The sequence below is a fragment of the Chiloscyllium punctatum genome, chromosome 37 (assembly GCF_047496795.1).
Source record: "Chiloscyllium punctatum isolate Juve2018m chromosome 37, sChiPun1.3, whole genome shotgun sequence".
Lineage (NCBI taxonomy): Eukaryota > Metazoa > Chordata > Chondrichthyes > Orectolobiformes > Hemiscylliidae > Chiloscyllium > Chiloscyllium punctatum.
Genome location: NC_092775.1, coordinates 35,919,259 through 35,934,471, shown reverse-complemented (window position 1 = coordinate 35,934,471; position 15,213 = coordinate 35,919,259). Strand labels below are relative to the sequence as shown.

Here is a 15,213-nt window from a genome sequence, read left to right as displayed (position 1 = left end):
GTTCTATTAGTATGCCAGTTACCATAAGAACTTAATGGCATATCACCAAACTTGGAAGTGCTGTGCAAGGTTCCATCTTACCAGTTAAACGGGTGATCGTCCAATTTCTCTTGACGTTGGATGGCTTATTTGTCAGCTCAAACACAAAGGGGCCTGTATTTGGATCTCTGTCAGCATCACCTGCTGTGATGTTGATTGCATTTGGATTAGGTTTTTCACAAATCTGAGCATCTTTAGGAATCAGTTCAGGTGCATTATCATTAACATCAATGAGGTAAATTTGAATGGTACCAGTGCCACTTGATGCAGGATTGCCTGTAGAAAGACAATACACAGTTGGTTCATGGTGAAGCATCTAATTAGGCACTTACATCTCTATTTGGGGATAATGCAGCAATGCCATACATAATGTTTAATACAAAATGTGTTATTTCATAATGTCCTTAAATTGCTATACCTTCTGTAAAATATATCAATGTTGTTAAACTTGCATCGTCCACACCAAGGGAATTTTCAAATCAAAACTCTATTACAACTGTGAAAAAAATTCAACTCCACAAGGCTTCAGTAACTGTAAATGGACTGAAATGCAACACAGCAGGGCTACTTGGAGTAGGAATCTCCTTCTGTACTGCTTCAGTTTAGCTGGGCTTTGACACCGTAGTTGCATCCCAAATTTGGTTTTGACTTTACACCAACAATAAGTGTGTAATCATAATTTCTATGAAAGTTCAATAATTTCCCGATTCTTTGCATCAATGATAAAGTTGCAGCATAAACAAACACTGATTTTGATGAAAGGCCTTCAGTTCTAGTAATGGTAATGCTGGGCTGAAAGAACATAGAACCCCTCGAGAAACAGCATAAATTCATATCTCTTCCTGAATGGCATGGTGAGGAGGTTTGGTTATTTATATAGATTTCATTAGTACACAGTCATTGCTTGTGGGCTTTTTTCCTTCTTGCTGCTTTTTGGCAAAAATATACATTTTTGGATGAGGGTTAAATTATGTCAAAATAAATCTGAGGTTATTAGTTCCTTCAGATCAGTTACATTGTTGCTTAGTGCTTAAATTACAATGAAGCAGCATTTTTGCCAAACTCTTATATCAAATTAGCAAAAGCAAAGAGCAGCTAAATAAATTGCTTGATTTTCTCCAAGTATTCAAAGTAAAAACTGATGGACATTCAAAACAAAGCTTTTCAATGATAAAAGCTCCAAGTAGATCTGTCAAATATATTAATTTAACTGTTATTGGTGAGACTGGGTTAAAAGCAAATGTCAAGTATTACAAGTTTGGATGAATGAGCAACAGAGTATCAAATCAAATCAGATCACATCATATCATGGGCCAAACCAGGCTCAAGAAACTATGGTTCAGGATCCATAAATCCAAATGTGCAGACTTTATTAGACAGATTGGTTGCTCAAAGCATGAGAATGTCCTATTTCAGACAACCCAAATGATGCATATCTGTTGTAAGATGAGGGAAACATGGTCAAAAGGATCTGAATGGGGTAACTTTAGATGATTCTTTTTTAAATTGCAAGGAGTCTCATTATCAGAGTTTCCATATGTTTAGCAAAAATAAAACATTCAGTAACCTGTAAATGTGGTGCAATAAGAGTAAGAGACTACCATGCTCTGGAATTGTTATACTAATCCATCAGCCAAATCCAGTGGAACAAAATATAATGAAATGTGAACCAACTGTACTTGGTGTGCTTATAAAAATCTGTTTATAAAAGCTACTTGGCACAAGTTTGAGAAGACCAACCGTAAGAACTGAAAGAACAAAGATAAACAAAGATTGTTATAAGATTCTTATGATTGGCAAGGGCACAGTTTCTTCTTGTTTCGATGAAATATCTTGGTTGCTTCCCAGGTTTTTAACTAAGTATACTGGTATAGTTCTTCCCACCAATATTTACCAACTTTGCAAAAGAGCCTAGACACAAGTTTTTAAAAGTGAATAGGGAGGAAATCATTTCCTCACTATTGCCTGGAAAGTCAAGCGACATATTTGGACATTAGTTGGACATAATGTTTCTTTACTAAGAGCCACCTGATAAATTTTCTGATAGGAAGTTGAAATTTTAACCATGAAATTCAAACCTACAATCGCAGTCTACATGAAGTACAGTAGAAGCTATGACAGGGAATTAATGGTCTACAAATTAAAATGGTAAATACAAGGAATAGTGAGAATGAAAATAATCTTGCATCTTTTCCTTGGCTCCCCAAACTCCTGGCTCCAATGTACACAATATCTAATTCAGGGGTAGCTTTCTTCTTTTAGGGTAGTTAGTTAGCAAGATATTTTACAACATTATTCTGCTTTTGAGGCAATTGAAAGAAACAAAGATTTTTGACTCAAAAAATGCAAAATGACAGGTTACCATCAGATTGATATATTATTTTACAGTCTTTCACAGGAAGGAACAGCATGAAACCAAGACCTACCATTGTCAGCTGCCAGGAACATTGCTTCATATACATTATCTTTAACGAAGGTTGACTCTCTATCTAGGACTGCTGTGGTTGTGATCTGACCAGTTGTGGCATTAATATTCAGCCAGTTTGCAGGATCTGACAGTTCAGAGTATCTTAAAAAGATAACAAATATTAATAGAAAATTTAACTACTTAGTCAGGCAGCCAATTATAGAGTAAGTTAAATACATATGAAAGCAACAGATTTATAAGCAATAGTTAACACTGTAATGCATTTGAACCTATTAGTGAAGATGGAACATCAGATACTTCTAACTGGAATAGTATGGCAACATCTGTACCACCATGCTCTTTAGTTCACTTGTTTTTCATTGACTTTGGGGAGACCTATTTCCAAGAGATAAGAATTCTATGTAAATAGTTAATTTGATGTCAGTTATATCCTGCGTGCCATAACCTTGTTTTGGACATTTTTGAAGATCACCTCTCTAAAATGGATGTTTAGAGTCACTAAACAATGCTGGATAATTTTCTTAACAGTTTTTCATTTCTTTATTTACTTATTAGTGCCCGTTAGGTTTCCATGTGGCACCATTCTAATTTATTTTGCCCTTGGTAGCATTAGGAGGACTAAAGGAGTTCCTAAATAAATACACTCTTACTTCCTAATGAAAGAGACCAAAGAATAGAAACCTAGTTGGATAAGAGGTATTCTGCATTTACTTCATACCCATCTATATAGGCTGTACCTGTATAGATGAACATACCTCACCTTGGCTGTTTCTTCAGTGATGCAAAACTTCCTAGTCGTACGGGAAGCACCACTGAAACAAGTGAATGTTTGAATTATTGATACTTTGGACCTATTTTCAGCAACATCCAAATCAAACTAAGGGCAATTTTTATATTTGTCAGATGTCCATTACACACCCTGCCTGATTTAATTTTATAATCTCCTTATCGGTTACTGTCTGTGTTGCATCTCACCAGTGATTATTTCTAGCATGTAATGTTAAATTAAAAATGTGTGAAAGAATACTTAACAGAGCAATCATTAAACAACTGGATGAGAACCCCATTGTTCGACTCTCAGTGCCTGCCTTCTGCATCTCGGAGTTAGTCCCCATTCATTTTAACTTGTTACATCTTAACTCAGAAAGGCAAAAGGTGAGTTGGCTATAGCAAAATCTTGAGGCAAAGTGATCATCAATTGTTGAAAAGAGTCACTGGGAAGGGAGAACTACAGTATCATGCAACCCATGGTGCTTTTACATGAGCTTGGGTTTCCCGCTTGCTCTGATCAAATCTTTGAGTCCCAGGGGATGGGTTCAAACCCTGAAAGTTAGTGGCTTTCAATTCAGTGAAGTATTAAATGTAAATCTCAAATTCCAACCAAACCATCCTATGTCTGGTTTTAATGAAAGTTGGATGAAAGGTGCTGACTGATTCACTTGATGTAAACAAATCGGCCATTTTTTAAGGAGGCTGTATTTAATGGTTCCTATTGTTGCTGCCTCTCCCTTATCCTGTCCTAAAAACTGTCACATTGGTGGCTTGCTTCACTTCTGATGAAAGATTATTTTCCTGAAATATTAACTCTGTTTTTCTCGACAGATGCTTCCTGACCTCCTGACATTTCTTGCAGCACTTATGTTTATATTTCTGGGGGAAATGGAGATGGGGTGGGCTGGATCCATATGGTTAATGCCTTTAAAGCACTGCTTGTGGGTTTGAAGGAGCAAGAGTGTTTCATCCCAGCAAACATGCTTAGTTGTAAACACCTCACTTCCCAAACTGAATGGACACCATCTGAACCAGCAACAACTTCACATCACGATCTATCCACAATCCCAAGACTTAATCCAGACCATATTCTTCTGAGTAAGAGCTCCTTCTACTGAAACAAAACCACACATCTTGCCATCAGCTACAATCTCTCTAAGTTTCCCGATTGCCTTGATGGATCCTTACGCAGCAAGTTTCCCCACCTTCGGATACACAGCCTGTCAACAAGCTGGCTACCAAGCAGATGAAACCTGTACTTGCAGGTTTTCCATTCTTAATTGTTTATTGCCCACTCCTCACTCTCAAGCAAGCAGTTCCATGAATGTTGAAACCATAGTGTCTGTGCACCCTTCATATTTGAAGATTGATATTGGCCTGAGAACAAGCTTTCAGCCTGTGGCTGAGGTCAATTATTAGTTAAGTATCATGAATTGTTTAAAATTTAGATTGAAAGAATCTTTTTTAAATGCTGTGGCTTGACAAAAATTATTAGATCTCAGTTAGATCAAAGATGTGTTATGTATGGCAACCAGACCAAAGAAAATTGAGAGAGAATTCTAACCGTCCCCTCAATTCCTTACTCCCTTTCTCCCCATCCAGCAGAAAGCTGGAGGAACACAAGTTAAAATCCAAACAATATATACACAGCATGTGTTTCCTCTCCAATTAGTTTTATAAAACTGTTTCTTCAGAGACTGAGGAACAAATTAAAGATGCAATATTATATATGCTACTTTAACTTCCCATTGAGGGCAGAACCTATTTCAGACACTTATTTCAGTCCTGTCACCAGCAGAGACACTGTAAGATGCATGTAAAGTTATTTTTGCAGCACTTAAAGGAGCAGGTCCCACAAAGACAGCTTGTGAAAATACTGTCATGCACACAAGTCACCACCGACCCAATCTCTCACATTGAAACCCATCAAATCTGTCACAATTTACCTTAGACTTAACATTTCACCTCAACCTTAAAAGTTCCTAAAACTGGGAGTTGCTTCTGGATGTCTAGTACAGGTAGTCAGCTGGCCAGTGCAAGGTTAGTAAGGACAGACCTTTAAAACATGGAGCAAGTCTTTCAGCACAGTCAACAGGTGAATAGTCTCATACATCCCAACAGCTTCCCATCTGTGAGTAATAAGATTCCCGAAAGTGTGGCCAAATTCTATCTGCTAAAACGGGCCATAAAGGAGCAATAACTATAGGTATTCAGAAATTGATGTCTGAGGAAAGTGGAGGTGCTGGCAAGTGAGACCATGGACTGTATGAGTTTAGACAGTAATTAATTTTCACTGATATAACCTTTGGAAGAAACACATTCAGGGCCATTAAATATTAAAAGCAATCATATAAAATAAATACACATGAAGTCGTGGTACATTGCGCATAGAGGATATTATCAAACATGCTCATCCAGGTCTCAAACTGACATTGCACACATTAATGTTCCAAAGTCCTATTGCTTTCAAGATGAAATAATTTACTGGTCACTCTGAACAGACTTTCCAGCACACCTGGCTTTAAAACAAATGCAACTTCTGATGATGTGGAGGTTTTTCACTATATACAGTGTTATTCGTAAGGAGACAGAAAGACAAGCGCATAAATTATACATGTTCTAAAAGTGATTTACACAGAAAATCTGTGTAAACATCCTCTTTGCCATTATCTAATGTTTTATACAAACATGATTATGGAAGTTGAAAAAACATGCACCAAGATGCCTGCGCAACCTTTTTTTTGTCAGCTCATATCAGTACACTCAAAACAGTGCAAGTAAACCTGCTAGTTTTGTTGTAGATCAACCTAGACTTGATAAAGGATAACGATCACCAAGGCAGTATTTTAAAAACATTATTAAAGCAGCACATACTGCAAATACATATCAGGACCAATTAAGCCCTATATAAAAAGTTGCCCTTTGTCTTGACAGATGTTGATGGACCTGCTTTAAATATTTCTATAAATCTCAGTTACTGTTTTTAAGACTTCTAACATATTGTTTAATTTTATCATCGCAGTCAAAAATTACGCTTTAAATAAATACCTCCATTGATTAAGTGTAGATCTTAAACAAAAAGCAATAATGTACAGGTCTTGTCTAATATGAGAGATGAGCAGCACAATGTAATTTCGAGCTGATGCACTAATTCCCTAGTGTGAAATTGGCAAAGTTTATTTATCATATCTTTTTTAAAAAAATGCTTTTATTAGACAGACATTCATCTACATGCATTTTTCCTAGCTTAACATAATAATAAACTGCATTTTATAACTTTGCAATTAAGATATTTTTGATTTACTGAGTATGGTGAACCAACCTCAACCTACAAAGAATTTCATTTAGGGCAGTAGCTGTTTAAAAAATGCTGTTTCTAAGTTCAGAGAGTGATTCAGCTGCAATTTTTTTTTAAAAGTGCGTGTAACTTTATTCTAGAAATTAAAAAAACTCAAGATGACTAATTTGCATATTTAAGCAGAAAAACTTGCATATTTAAGCAGAAAAATACTGCAAAGAGACACAAAACGAAAGTCAGTTAGAAGCTGAATAGTTTTAGCAACCAAAATGCATTGAGAGTTGGCATAAATGAAGTTTTAGTGAAGCAGAAACTTCAATTAACAAATTGATTTCAAGATCCTTATTGTTGTTTAAGTCCTTCTGTGCCCTTACTGAACTATATTTAGCTAATCTCCTTCAACCATGCATCCTAACTCTCACCTTCTATTTCCCTGACTTTGGACTACTGCTGGATCCACTTCAAAGCATCATCAGAGCCCAGCCTTTCATGAATTGTACACATAGATGCTGGAATTTGTTTCCTAAATCATTCCATCTTAATATCTCTCTTTAACTTACAGACGTCTATGAAATTCCTACCACCCAAAACATGACTTAATATTATCTTACTCCTTATTTTGAAGAAACAATTCTCAGTTCTTACTCAATGTCTACCACCATGTAAAGCATTCAGATCCATCTGCATGCATGACTGTTGGAACAAAATATCCCAATATGTAACAAAGGCCAATAGAATAGAAATTTCCATGACTGGAGAAGCAAACAGTGGCAAATGCTAACTGCCAGTGTTAATAACATTCCAAAAGCTACCGATTGGCAGAGAGGTAGTACCGTCCATGAGATGTCAATGGCATGTAATGGTACCATGCAAGTTAAACCATGTGGTCCAACGTAGCAATTCCAGACTTTGCTGGGAGCAACTTTGGAATGGCAAAAACAAAATTGTATTTGCATGGATAAAATGGGCCTCAATTTAAAACAAGCTTCATGCTCCCACTTGTTGATCAAATGATTTTATTACCAAAAGATGAATGAACATTACTCCATTTGGTCAGCAATCAGTTAGCAAGGTTTTACAGGCGAGGAGCAGTGTAGGACTTTAAATTTAGGAGAATGTGAATACTTGTGTGTTGCTGAACAAGGAAGTTATGTGAGGAAGTTAAAATGCAAAACAAAGTTATTCAAATTTCACAGTAAGCTAAAAGATTTCAGTAACTAAAATTAAGTGAGCGCATGAACACTGCTTCATTTGAATGTTACCCTTTATTGTTAATATACAGAATATTATTTTAGCTGAAAAATGTGTTGCTGGAAAAGTGCAGCAGGTCAAGCAGCATCCAAGGAGCAGGAGAATCGACATTTCATGCCCGAAACATCGATTCTCCTGCTCCTTGGATGCTGCCTGACCTACGGCGCTTTTCCAGCAACACATTTTTCAGCTCTGATCTCCAGCATCTGCAGTCCTCACTTTCTCCTAGAATATTATTTTACCAAACTCTTCTGCCTAATTCTCTACCCTTTTGAGCTATCTTGAAGAGACAGTTCCTTTGACACTGGGCATACCAGATGGCCAGTGCCAAATCTGCCCATTGTCAATGGGAGGTAAATGTCTAACAAAGGTGAACCAAATAGTCATAGCTCCCATCATGTGAGGCTTCAAGATCCAACTTTAGATTATTTTCATTGCACAATTTTCATTATCAGGACTACCACTGCAGCAGATCTTACTTAGTTTTAATTAATACTACATGTATAAATATTGTTGGAATATGGCTATTACTCTGTGACAATAACATAACTAAAGCAGAAGCAGGGGAATGATAATTTGACTTATCAAAGGATTGGTAATGTTTTGTTACGTTGCTGATTTCTGGTCTTCAGTAACAGCCAGATTGCACTTGCTCGTTGCACAGGATGTGGCCGGCTTTAGTGTGCCATTTTGTGGCAAATTAGTGAGCCATAGAAACAACAAAAATTTGGCAGAGCTGTAAACTGGGCTGCTCCTTTGTTATCACCCATTTACACTCTTGGACAAAATCAAAACCAACACCAATATTTTTGGGCTTGGGGTGGAAAAGAATGGCCAAGTTCTTTTTTCTTCTGTAGTTGATCATCTTACCGTACAGCTTGCTGCATAAAGCGATCAGGATCTTGAGCTGCAAATGTTGTCAGCAGTGTGCCCACAGGCATCTCTTCCTCTTGCCTGATCAGTTTGGGATTTGGAATAAAAAATGGAGCTTCATTGACATCTGTGACAGAGATAGCAACCGTTGCTGTGGACTGGAGTGAAGACTGAATTCCAGCTGCTAGGGGTGCTTGATTCATCACCACTACTGTCAGCACAAAGGCCCTATTTATTTCATAATCCACTGGCTGAAAAACAGAAAAGCCAATATTTTGGATTAACTACCTAAAGCCAATAGATACAATGACAAAAAGGGAAAACAAATCATGTTAAATTCACCCTGGCAATAAAAACATTGGAAACATTAACAGTGCACTTATGTAGATGAAGCATTCTATTGGGAGTTCAATTATTTTTCAAAACAAAAGCCATTTTCTCTCAATTTTGGTATTATGCGACACAAATATTATTTATAGCTCTCAATATGAGAAAAACAAATTTCAGAATTCAAACCCTGGTCTCTTCATGTTTTTTTACTAATTGGGCAAAGGTGGATACATTAAAATTTAGATTAAGACTTTATGTTACATCAGGATTCAGATTACAGAAATTATGTTTTTCAGAAAGCATTATGGGTGACAAAAGTAATTAAATCTCCAGACTGGCTTTTCAGAGTTCCAAAGGCCTTTAAAAATGGTGGGCTAAATCCAGATCAGAAGCTGCATTATTGTATCTGCATTATTGTTAAATTCCATGTTTACTGACTGGTAGAAGGGAAATGACATGATCCATATACAGGAAAATCAAATTTAACATGGCAATCTGATGTAGTTTAGGAAAACTAAACAGTCACCCAATACTTTAGTTTTAACATTTTCCAGCTGAGTCCATTATGACTGTTTGACCGAGTTTCAAAAGATCCAACAGGTCACTTACCTCAGCAGGGGCACAGATGTATATTTTTGATTAAAATTTTCGTTAACAAATTCAAACATTATAACTCCCCCAAATTGTCATTATATTGTAAAAACAAGCTTCCATAGATATTGATTATAATTAGTGAATGGAAGCTTGTTTTTACAATATAATGACAATTTGGGGGAGTTATAATGTTTGAATTTGTTAATGAAAGACAATTTTCTGGATCAATAATGTATGAGAGACAGTTCACTTGACCTTTTTGCATCTTCACATGACACCTGTGATGAGCTCAGAGTGGAGACTTGTGTATGCATGGAGGTGAGAGTGAATGAGCATGCGAATGAGTGACCACATGCTTGTGGTCATTTCTATGGAGAAGGTCTGCCAAGTAGGGACATTTCTCAAAACTTATTTCCTGCTTGATGGTGAAAATTCAGTCCTTTACTTCATAAACTACTGTTTCTTGTAACTGGCCATGAAATCCTGGAAGTAGCGTGAATGAATGGCTTGGTTACCAATAATGACTACTGTTGTTACAATATTCTTTGCAAGGGTCATCAACAAGGGTTCTTTCCAGAAAGATGAAAGGGACTCAGTTGCCATCATGTTTCTGAGCAAGCCGATTTGAGCTCAATTTGTGACGTTGCATATTCAATGCTGCTCAGCAAACTGCATCAGTTCTTCAAAGAACTTTATCTGTAGTCAAACTGCTGCGTACACACTGTGGTCCTTTATTGAAGTCAACGTTAGCAATTCAACTACAATCAGTCCAATTCTGAGCTTATGTGGAGATCATCAACTATAGATACATCTTCATCTGCACTAGGGAACCAAAAAAAAGTTTCAAATAAGAAACAATGATTGGAGCAAGTTTTAGTGAGGATTATTTGGTGTTGGCTTTAATAAGGCAGTTGTGGCTAGTTACCTGGATTTTGTGCAGTATTTCTAAAGTAAGATGTTGTGTCTGACAGCTAAATTCAGCAAAATAAGCCAACTTTATAAAATGCTTAGAAGTTTTAATCAGTGCATGCAACATTTGAGTTTAGGAAAAAAAAATCACTTCATAGATCAATTTTATGTAGCTATTTATTTGTAAAACCTGACTGATTTTATAGTCTTTGGTAGACCTGATCTGTGTTTCTATTTCTTTTTTAAATCAAAGGTTGCTTATCAACTCTTTAAACACCTTCACGCATCTTTAAATTAAATAATTGTGATTTTGCTTTAAAATAACACCATTCAAAAAAGAACTCTTTTCCCAAACTCTCGTGAAAGATTCTCAGCAAAGAATCACAAACCATGACAGGGGCTGAGATACTGCCAACAAGTAAATAATCATCTATGGATCACTGCAGCAATTCAATTTCCAAGATTTATAGATCTCATCATGCACAAAAGTGTTGAATTATTTAGCATTCCAGCTAAAAAAGGATATGGAACATTCACCATGAAGGTGGTGAATTAGGATTTATATCCCACAAGTGTTCAGGCCTGATGATATCTGATCAAAAGCAGTATGGGTGAACCAGGGCAACAAGATGAATGAAGCATCAATTATAACCCTCGGGGGTTTCATGAGACATGATGTATATATAAAAAAAGCAGAATTATCTGTTAATAAGTTAAGGTGGTTAAAAAAAAGACAGTTCAATGGTATATTATGGGATGAATTTCTCAGCTCATGAATGCTGAGTCAGTTGGAAATGTAAGAGAAAGGAGATTTTCAAAGTTGAGGCAAAAAAAGCCTGATCCTCCCCCAGTTTGAAAAGTGACATGGGAGTCTCACTAGTAAGTGGCAAGAGATCCATTTTCAAGCACTAACAACTCATTATTATCTATCTTACCTAATTGCTATGCAGTTTGCTATTTTTACTGGCAGCAGAGAGAAACTAGGTGGGTACCAAATCAAAACATGAAAGTCTGCGTGTGTGCTTGCTGCAGCTCACCAGGGTCCCCTCAAGGTTTTCAGCTTGGTCGGCATTTCTCAACATCTCTGGGCATGCTACATGGACAGCAATCTCCTTCATCCATAGAGACTGGCATCAGCAAAGCATCAGCCTCACAACATCATCATTGCACATTTAGGACTGACATAATAAAGTTCAGCAATTCAATTTGCACTTTGGAATTCACCACCATCTTACATTGCAACACCTTTGGCAGACTGCTTTGCAGCAGGAACAAGCATCCATCACATGCACCAAAACAAGAGCTCTTAGCAGGCTCTCTCAGTGTACGTTCACTTTGTGTTTATTTGACTGTTCACTGCATCTCTGCCTTGTCTTGCCGAGCCAGGCAACTTGTCATGTTTGGCAGCAATAAACAGTCAATGAATCGTCTGGTTAGTTAGGGGTCTGATCTGTTGTCAGTCAGGAAACATGATGAGGTGTCCTGGTTAGGTGAGCAGGAAGTGCATAGAAGAGAAAGGGTTAGTGATTTTGAGAGGTTGTGAGGGTGAGAGCTATTGATGAAAGATGCTGCCTGCAATATTGAGAGTGGCAGATGATGAGCCTTGGTCGGAGGTGGGTGGAATGTCTGAGTTTGAGAGAGTGTGAAGGAGCAAAGTGAAGGTAATGGTACTTACTCTTTCAAAGTGTTGAAGGTGATTCACCTTCATGTGCCATAGCTATACATTCCTCCAGACTGTGGACAATGCCTTGACCATAGAAAATAGGAACAGGAAAAGGCCATTCAGCCATTCAAGCCTGCTCCTCCATTCAACTTGATTATAGCTGATCATCAACCTCAGTGCTGAAAATGTGTTGCTGGAAAAGTGCAGCAGGTCAGGCAGCATCCAAGGAGCAGGAGAATCAACGTTTCGGGCATGAGCCCTTCTTCAGGAATGAGAAAAGTGTGTCCAGCAGGCTAAGATAAAAGGTAGGGAGGAGGGACTTGGGGGAGGGGCATTACCTATCGCATTTCCAACGCCCCTCCCCCAAGTCCCTCCTCCCTACGTTTTATCTTAGCCTGCTGGACACACTTTCCTCATTCCTGAAGAAGGGCTCATGCCCGAAACGTTGATTCTCCTGCTCCTTGGATGCTGCCTGACCTGCTACGCTTTTCCACCAACACATTTTCAGCTCTGATCTCCAGCATCTGCAGTCCTCACTTTTTTCTCATCAACCTCAGTGCCTTATTTCTACTTTCACCCCCAACCTTCGATCCCTCTAGCCCTAAGAGACAATAGACAATAGACAATAGAAGCAGGAGTAGGCCATTCAGCCCTTCGAGCCTGCACCGCCATTCAATATGATCATGGCTGATCATTCCCAATCAGTATCCTGTTCCAGCCTTATCTCCATAACCCTTGACTCCACTATCTTTAAGAGCTCTATCCAATTCTTTCTTAAATGAATCCAGAGACTGGGCCTCCACTGCCCTCTGGGGCAGAGCATTCCACACAGCCACCACTCTCTGGGTGAAGTAGTTTCTCCTCATCTCTGTCCTAAATGGTCTACCCTGTATTTTTAAGTTGTGTCCTTTGGTTCGGCACTCCCCCATCAGCGGAAATATGTTTCCTCCTGCCAGAGTGTCCAATCCTTTCATAATCCTATACGTTTCAATCAGATCCCCTCTCAGTCTTCTAAACTCAAATATATATATAACTATTATATATAACTCTGTCTTGAAAACAATCAATGGTATGCTGTCAAATGCTTTTTGTGGTAGAGAAATCTATGGCTGAAGAAATTTCTCTTCATCTCAGTCCTTAAATAACATACCCTGTATCCTTAGTGTGTGACCCCCACTTTTGGACACCCCAATCATTGGAAATACCCTTGCTGCATTTACCTAGTCTAGCCCTGTTATAATTTTATAGCTTTCGAGGAGATTCCCCTCAGTCTTCTTCTAAGCTCCAGTGAACATTGTCTTAACCGACCCAGTGTCTCTTCATACCTCAGTCCTGACAACCCAGGATTCAGTCTAGTAAACTTTTGTTGCACTCCCTCCATAGCCAGACCATCCTTGCTCAGGTAAGGAGGTCAAAATTGCACACAATAGTTGAGGTGCGGTCTCATCTCGGCACTGTATAATTGCAGGAAGAAATTCTTGCTCCTGTACTTGAATCCTCTCACTATGTAGACATATATTATTTGGTTTCTTTATCACCTGCTGCACCACCAATTTTAGGTCTCATTGCACTTCCCTCTTTCCCACTTCATCACCATTCCTGTTAAAATGGAGAACCTTATATTTAGCCACATTATGATTCATGTTAAACAACTCACTGGAGGAGGAGGGTGACTCCACAAATATCCCCACTCTCAAAGATGGAAGAGCCTAACATAACAGTGCAAAAGATTAGGTTGAAATATGTGCAGCAGTCTTCAGCCAGAAGTGCCAAGTGGATGATTCATTGTGGCCTCCTCCATGGTCCCCACCATTACAGATACTAGTCTTCAGCTGATTTGATTCGCTCCACATGATAACAAGAAACGATTGGAAGCAATGGATATTGTAAAGATTACTGGCCTGGACAATATTCCAGCAATAGCCCTGAAGGCTTGTGCTCTAGAACTTGTCGCTCCCCTAGCCAGGTCATTCCAGTACAATTACAACACTGGCATCTACCCAACAATGTGGAAAATTGCCCAGATATGCCCTGTACACATCTGAATGGCCAATTATTAACCAGTAAAGTGGTGAAGGGTGTCATCAACAGCAGCACCTGCTCAGCAATAACCTGCTCAGTGTTGCCCAGTTCAACTCCTGACCTCCTCACTGCTTTGGTCCATACATAGACAAAAGAGCTGAATTACAAAGGAAAGATGTGAGTGACAGCCCTTTACATCGAAGGTGCAAATGGCATTGAGAAATGTAGCAAAACTGGAATTATTGGCTATCGGGGCAAACTCTCCATTGGTTGGAGTCATACCTGGCACATAGGGAGATGGTTGTAGATGTTGAAGGTCAGCCATTTCAGTTCCAGAACATCTCTGCTAGAGTTCCTCAGGGTAGTTCCTCAGCCCAAACCATCTTCAGTTGTTTTACCAATGATCTTTCCTCCATCATAAGGTCAGAAGTGGAGATGTTCACCAATGATTATACAATGTTCAGCACCATTCGCAACTCATCAAATACTGAAGCAGTCCATGTTCAAATACAACAAGATCTGGACAATATCCATGCTCAAGCTGACAAGTGACAAGTAATATTCATGCAATTCACACAAATGGCAGACAATGACCAGCAAGAGACAACCTAACTACCATGCCTTGACTTTCAATGGTCTTACCATCAATGAATCCGCATTATCAACATCCTTAGGATTATCATTGATCAGAACTCATCTGGACTTGCCACACACACACAGTGGCTACAAGAGCAGGTCAAAGGCTCGGAATACTGCGGTGAATAATTCACCTCCTGACTTCCCAAAATGTTCATCATCTACAAATACTCCCCATTTGATTGGCGCCACATTCACAAGCATCCATTCCCTTCATCACTGACGCTCAGTAGTGGCAGTGTATACTATCTACAAGCTGCATTGCAGAAATTCACCAAAGATCCTGAGACAGTATCTTCCAACTCCACAACATGTCCATCCAGAAGGATAAGGATAACAGATATACGGGAACACCACCAACTGCAAGATCTCCTCCAAGCCACTCACCAGCCTGATGTG

The 15,213-nt window shown here is 38.5% G+C and overlaps 1 protein-coding gene across 2 annotated transcripts in view; it reads right to left on the bottom strand.

Annotated features, from left to right (window-relative positions):
* LOC140462989 (cadherin-4-like) overlaps positions 1 to 15,213 on the bottom strand; it is a 656,453-nt gene that overhangs the window by 58,952 nt on the left and 582,288 nt on the right. For both annotated transcript variants that reach the window (XM_072556570.1, XM_072556571.1), the window contains 3 exons: positions 8,658 to 8,911; positions 2,466 to 2,608; positions 82 to 315 (listed from right to left, as the gene is read on the bottom strand). In XM_072556570.1, the coding sequence (XP_072412671.1) occupies positions 82 to 315; positions 2,466 to 2,608; positions 8,658 to 8,911 (631 nt within the window). The remainder of the gene's footprint in view (positions 1 to 81; positions 316 to 2,465; positions 2,609 to 8,657; positions 8,912 to 15,213) is intronic.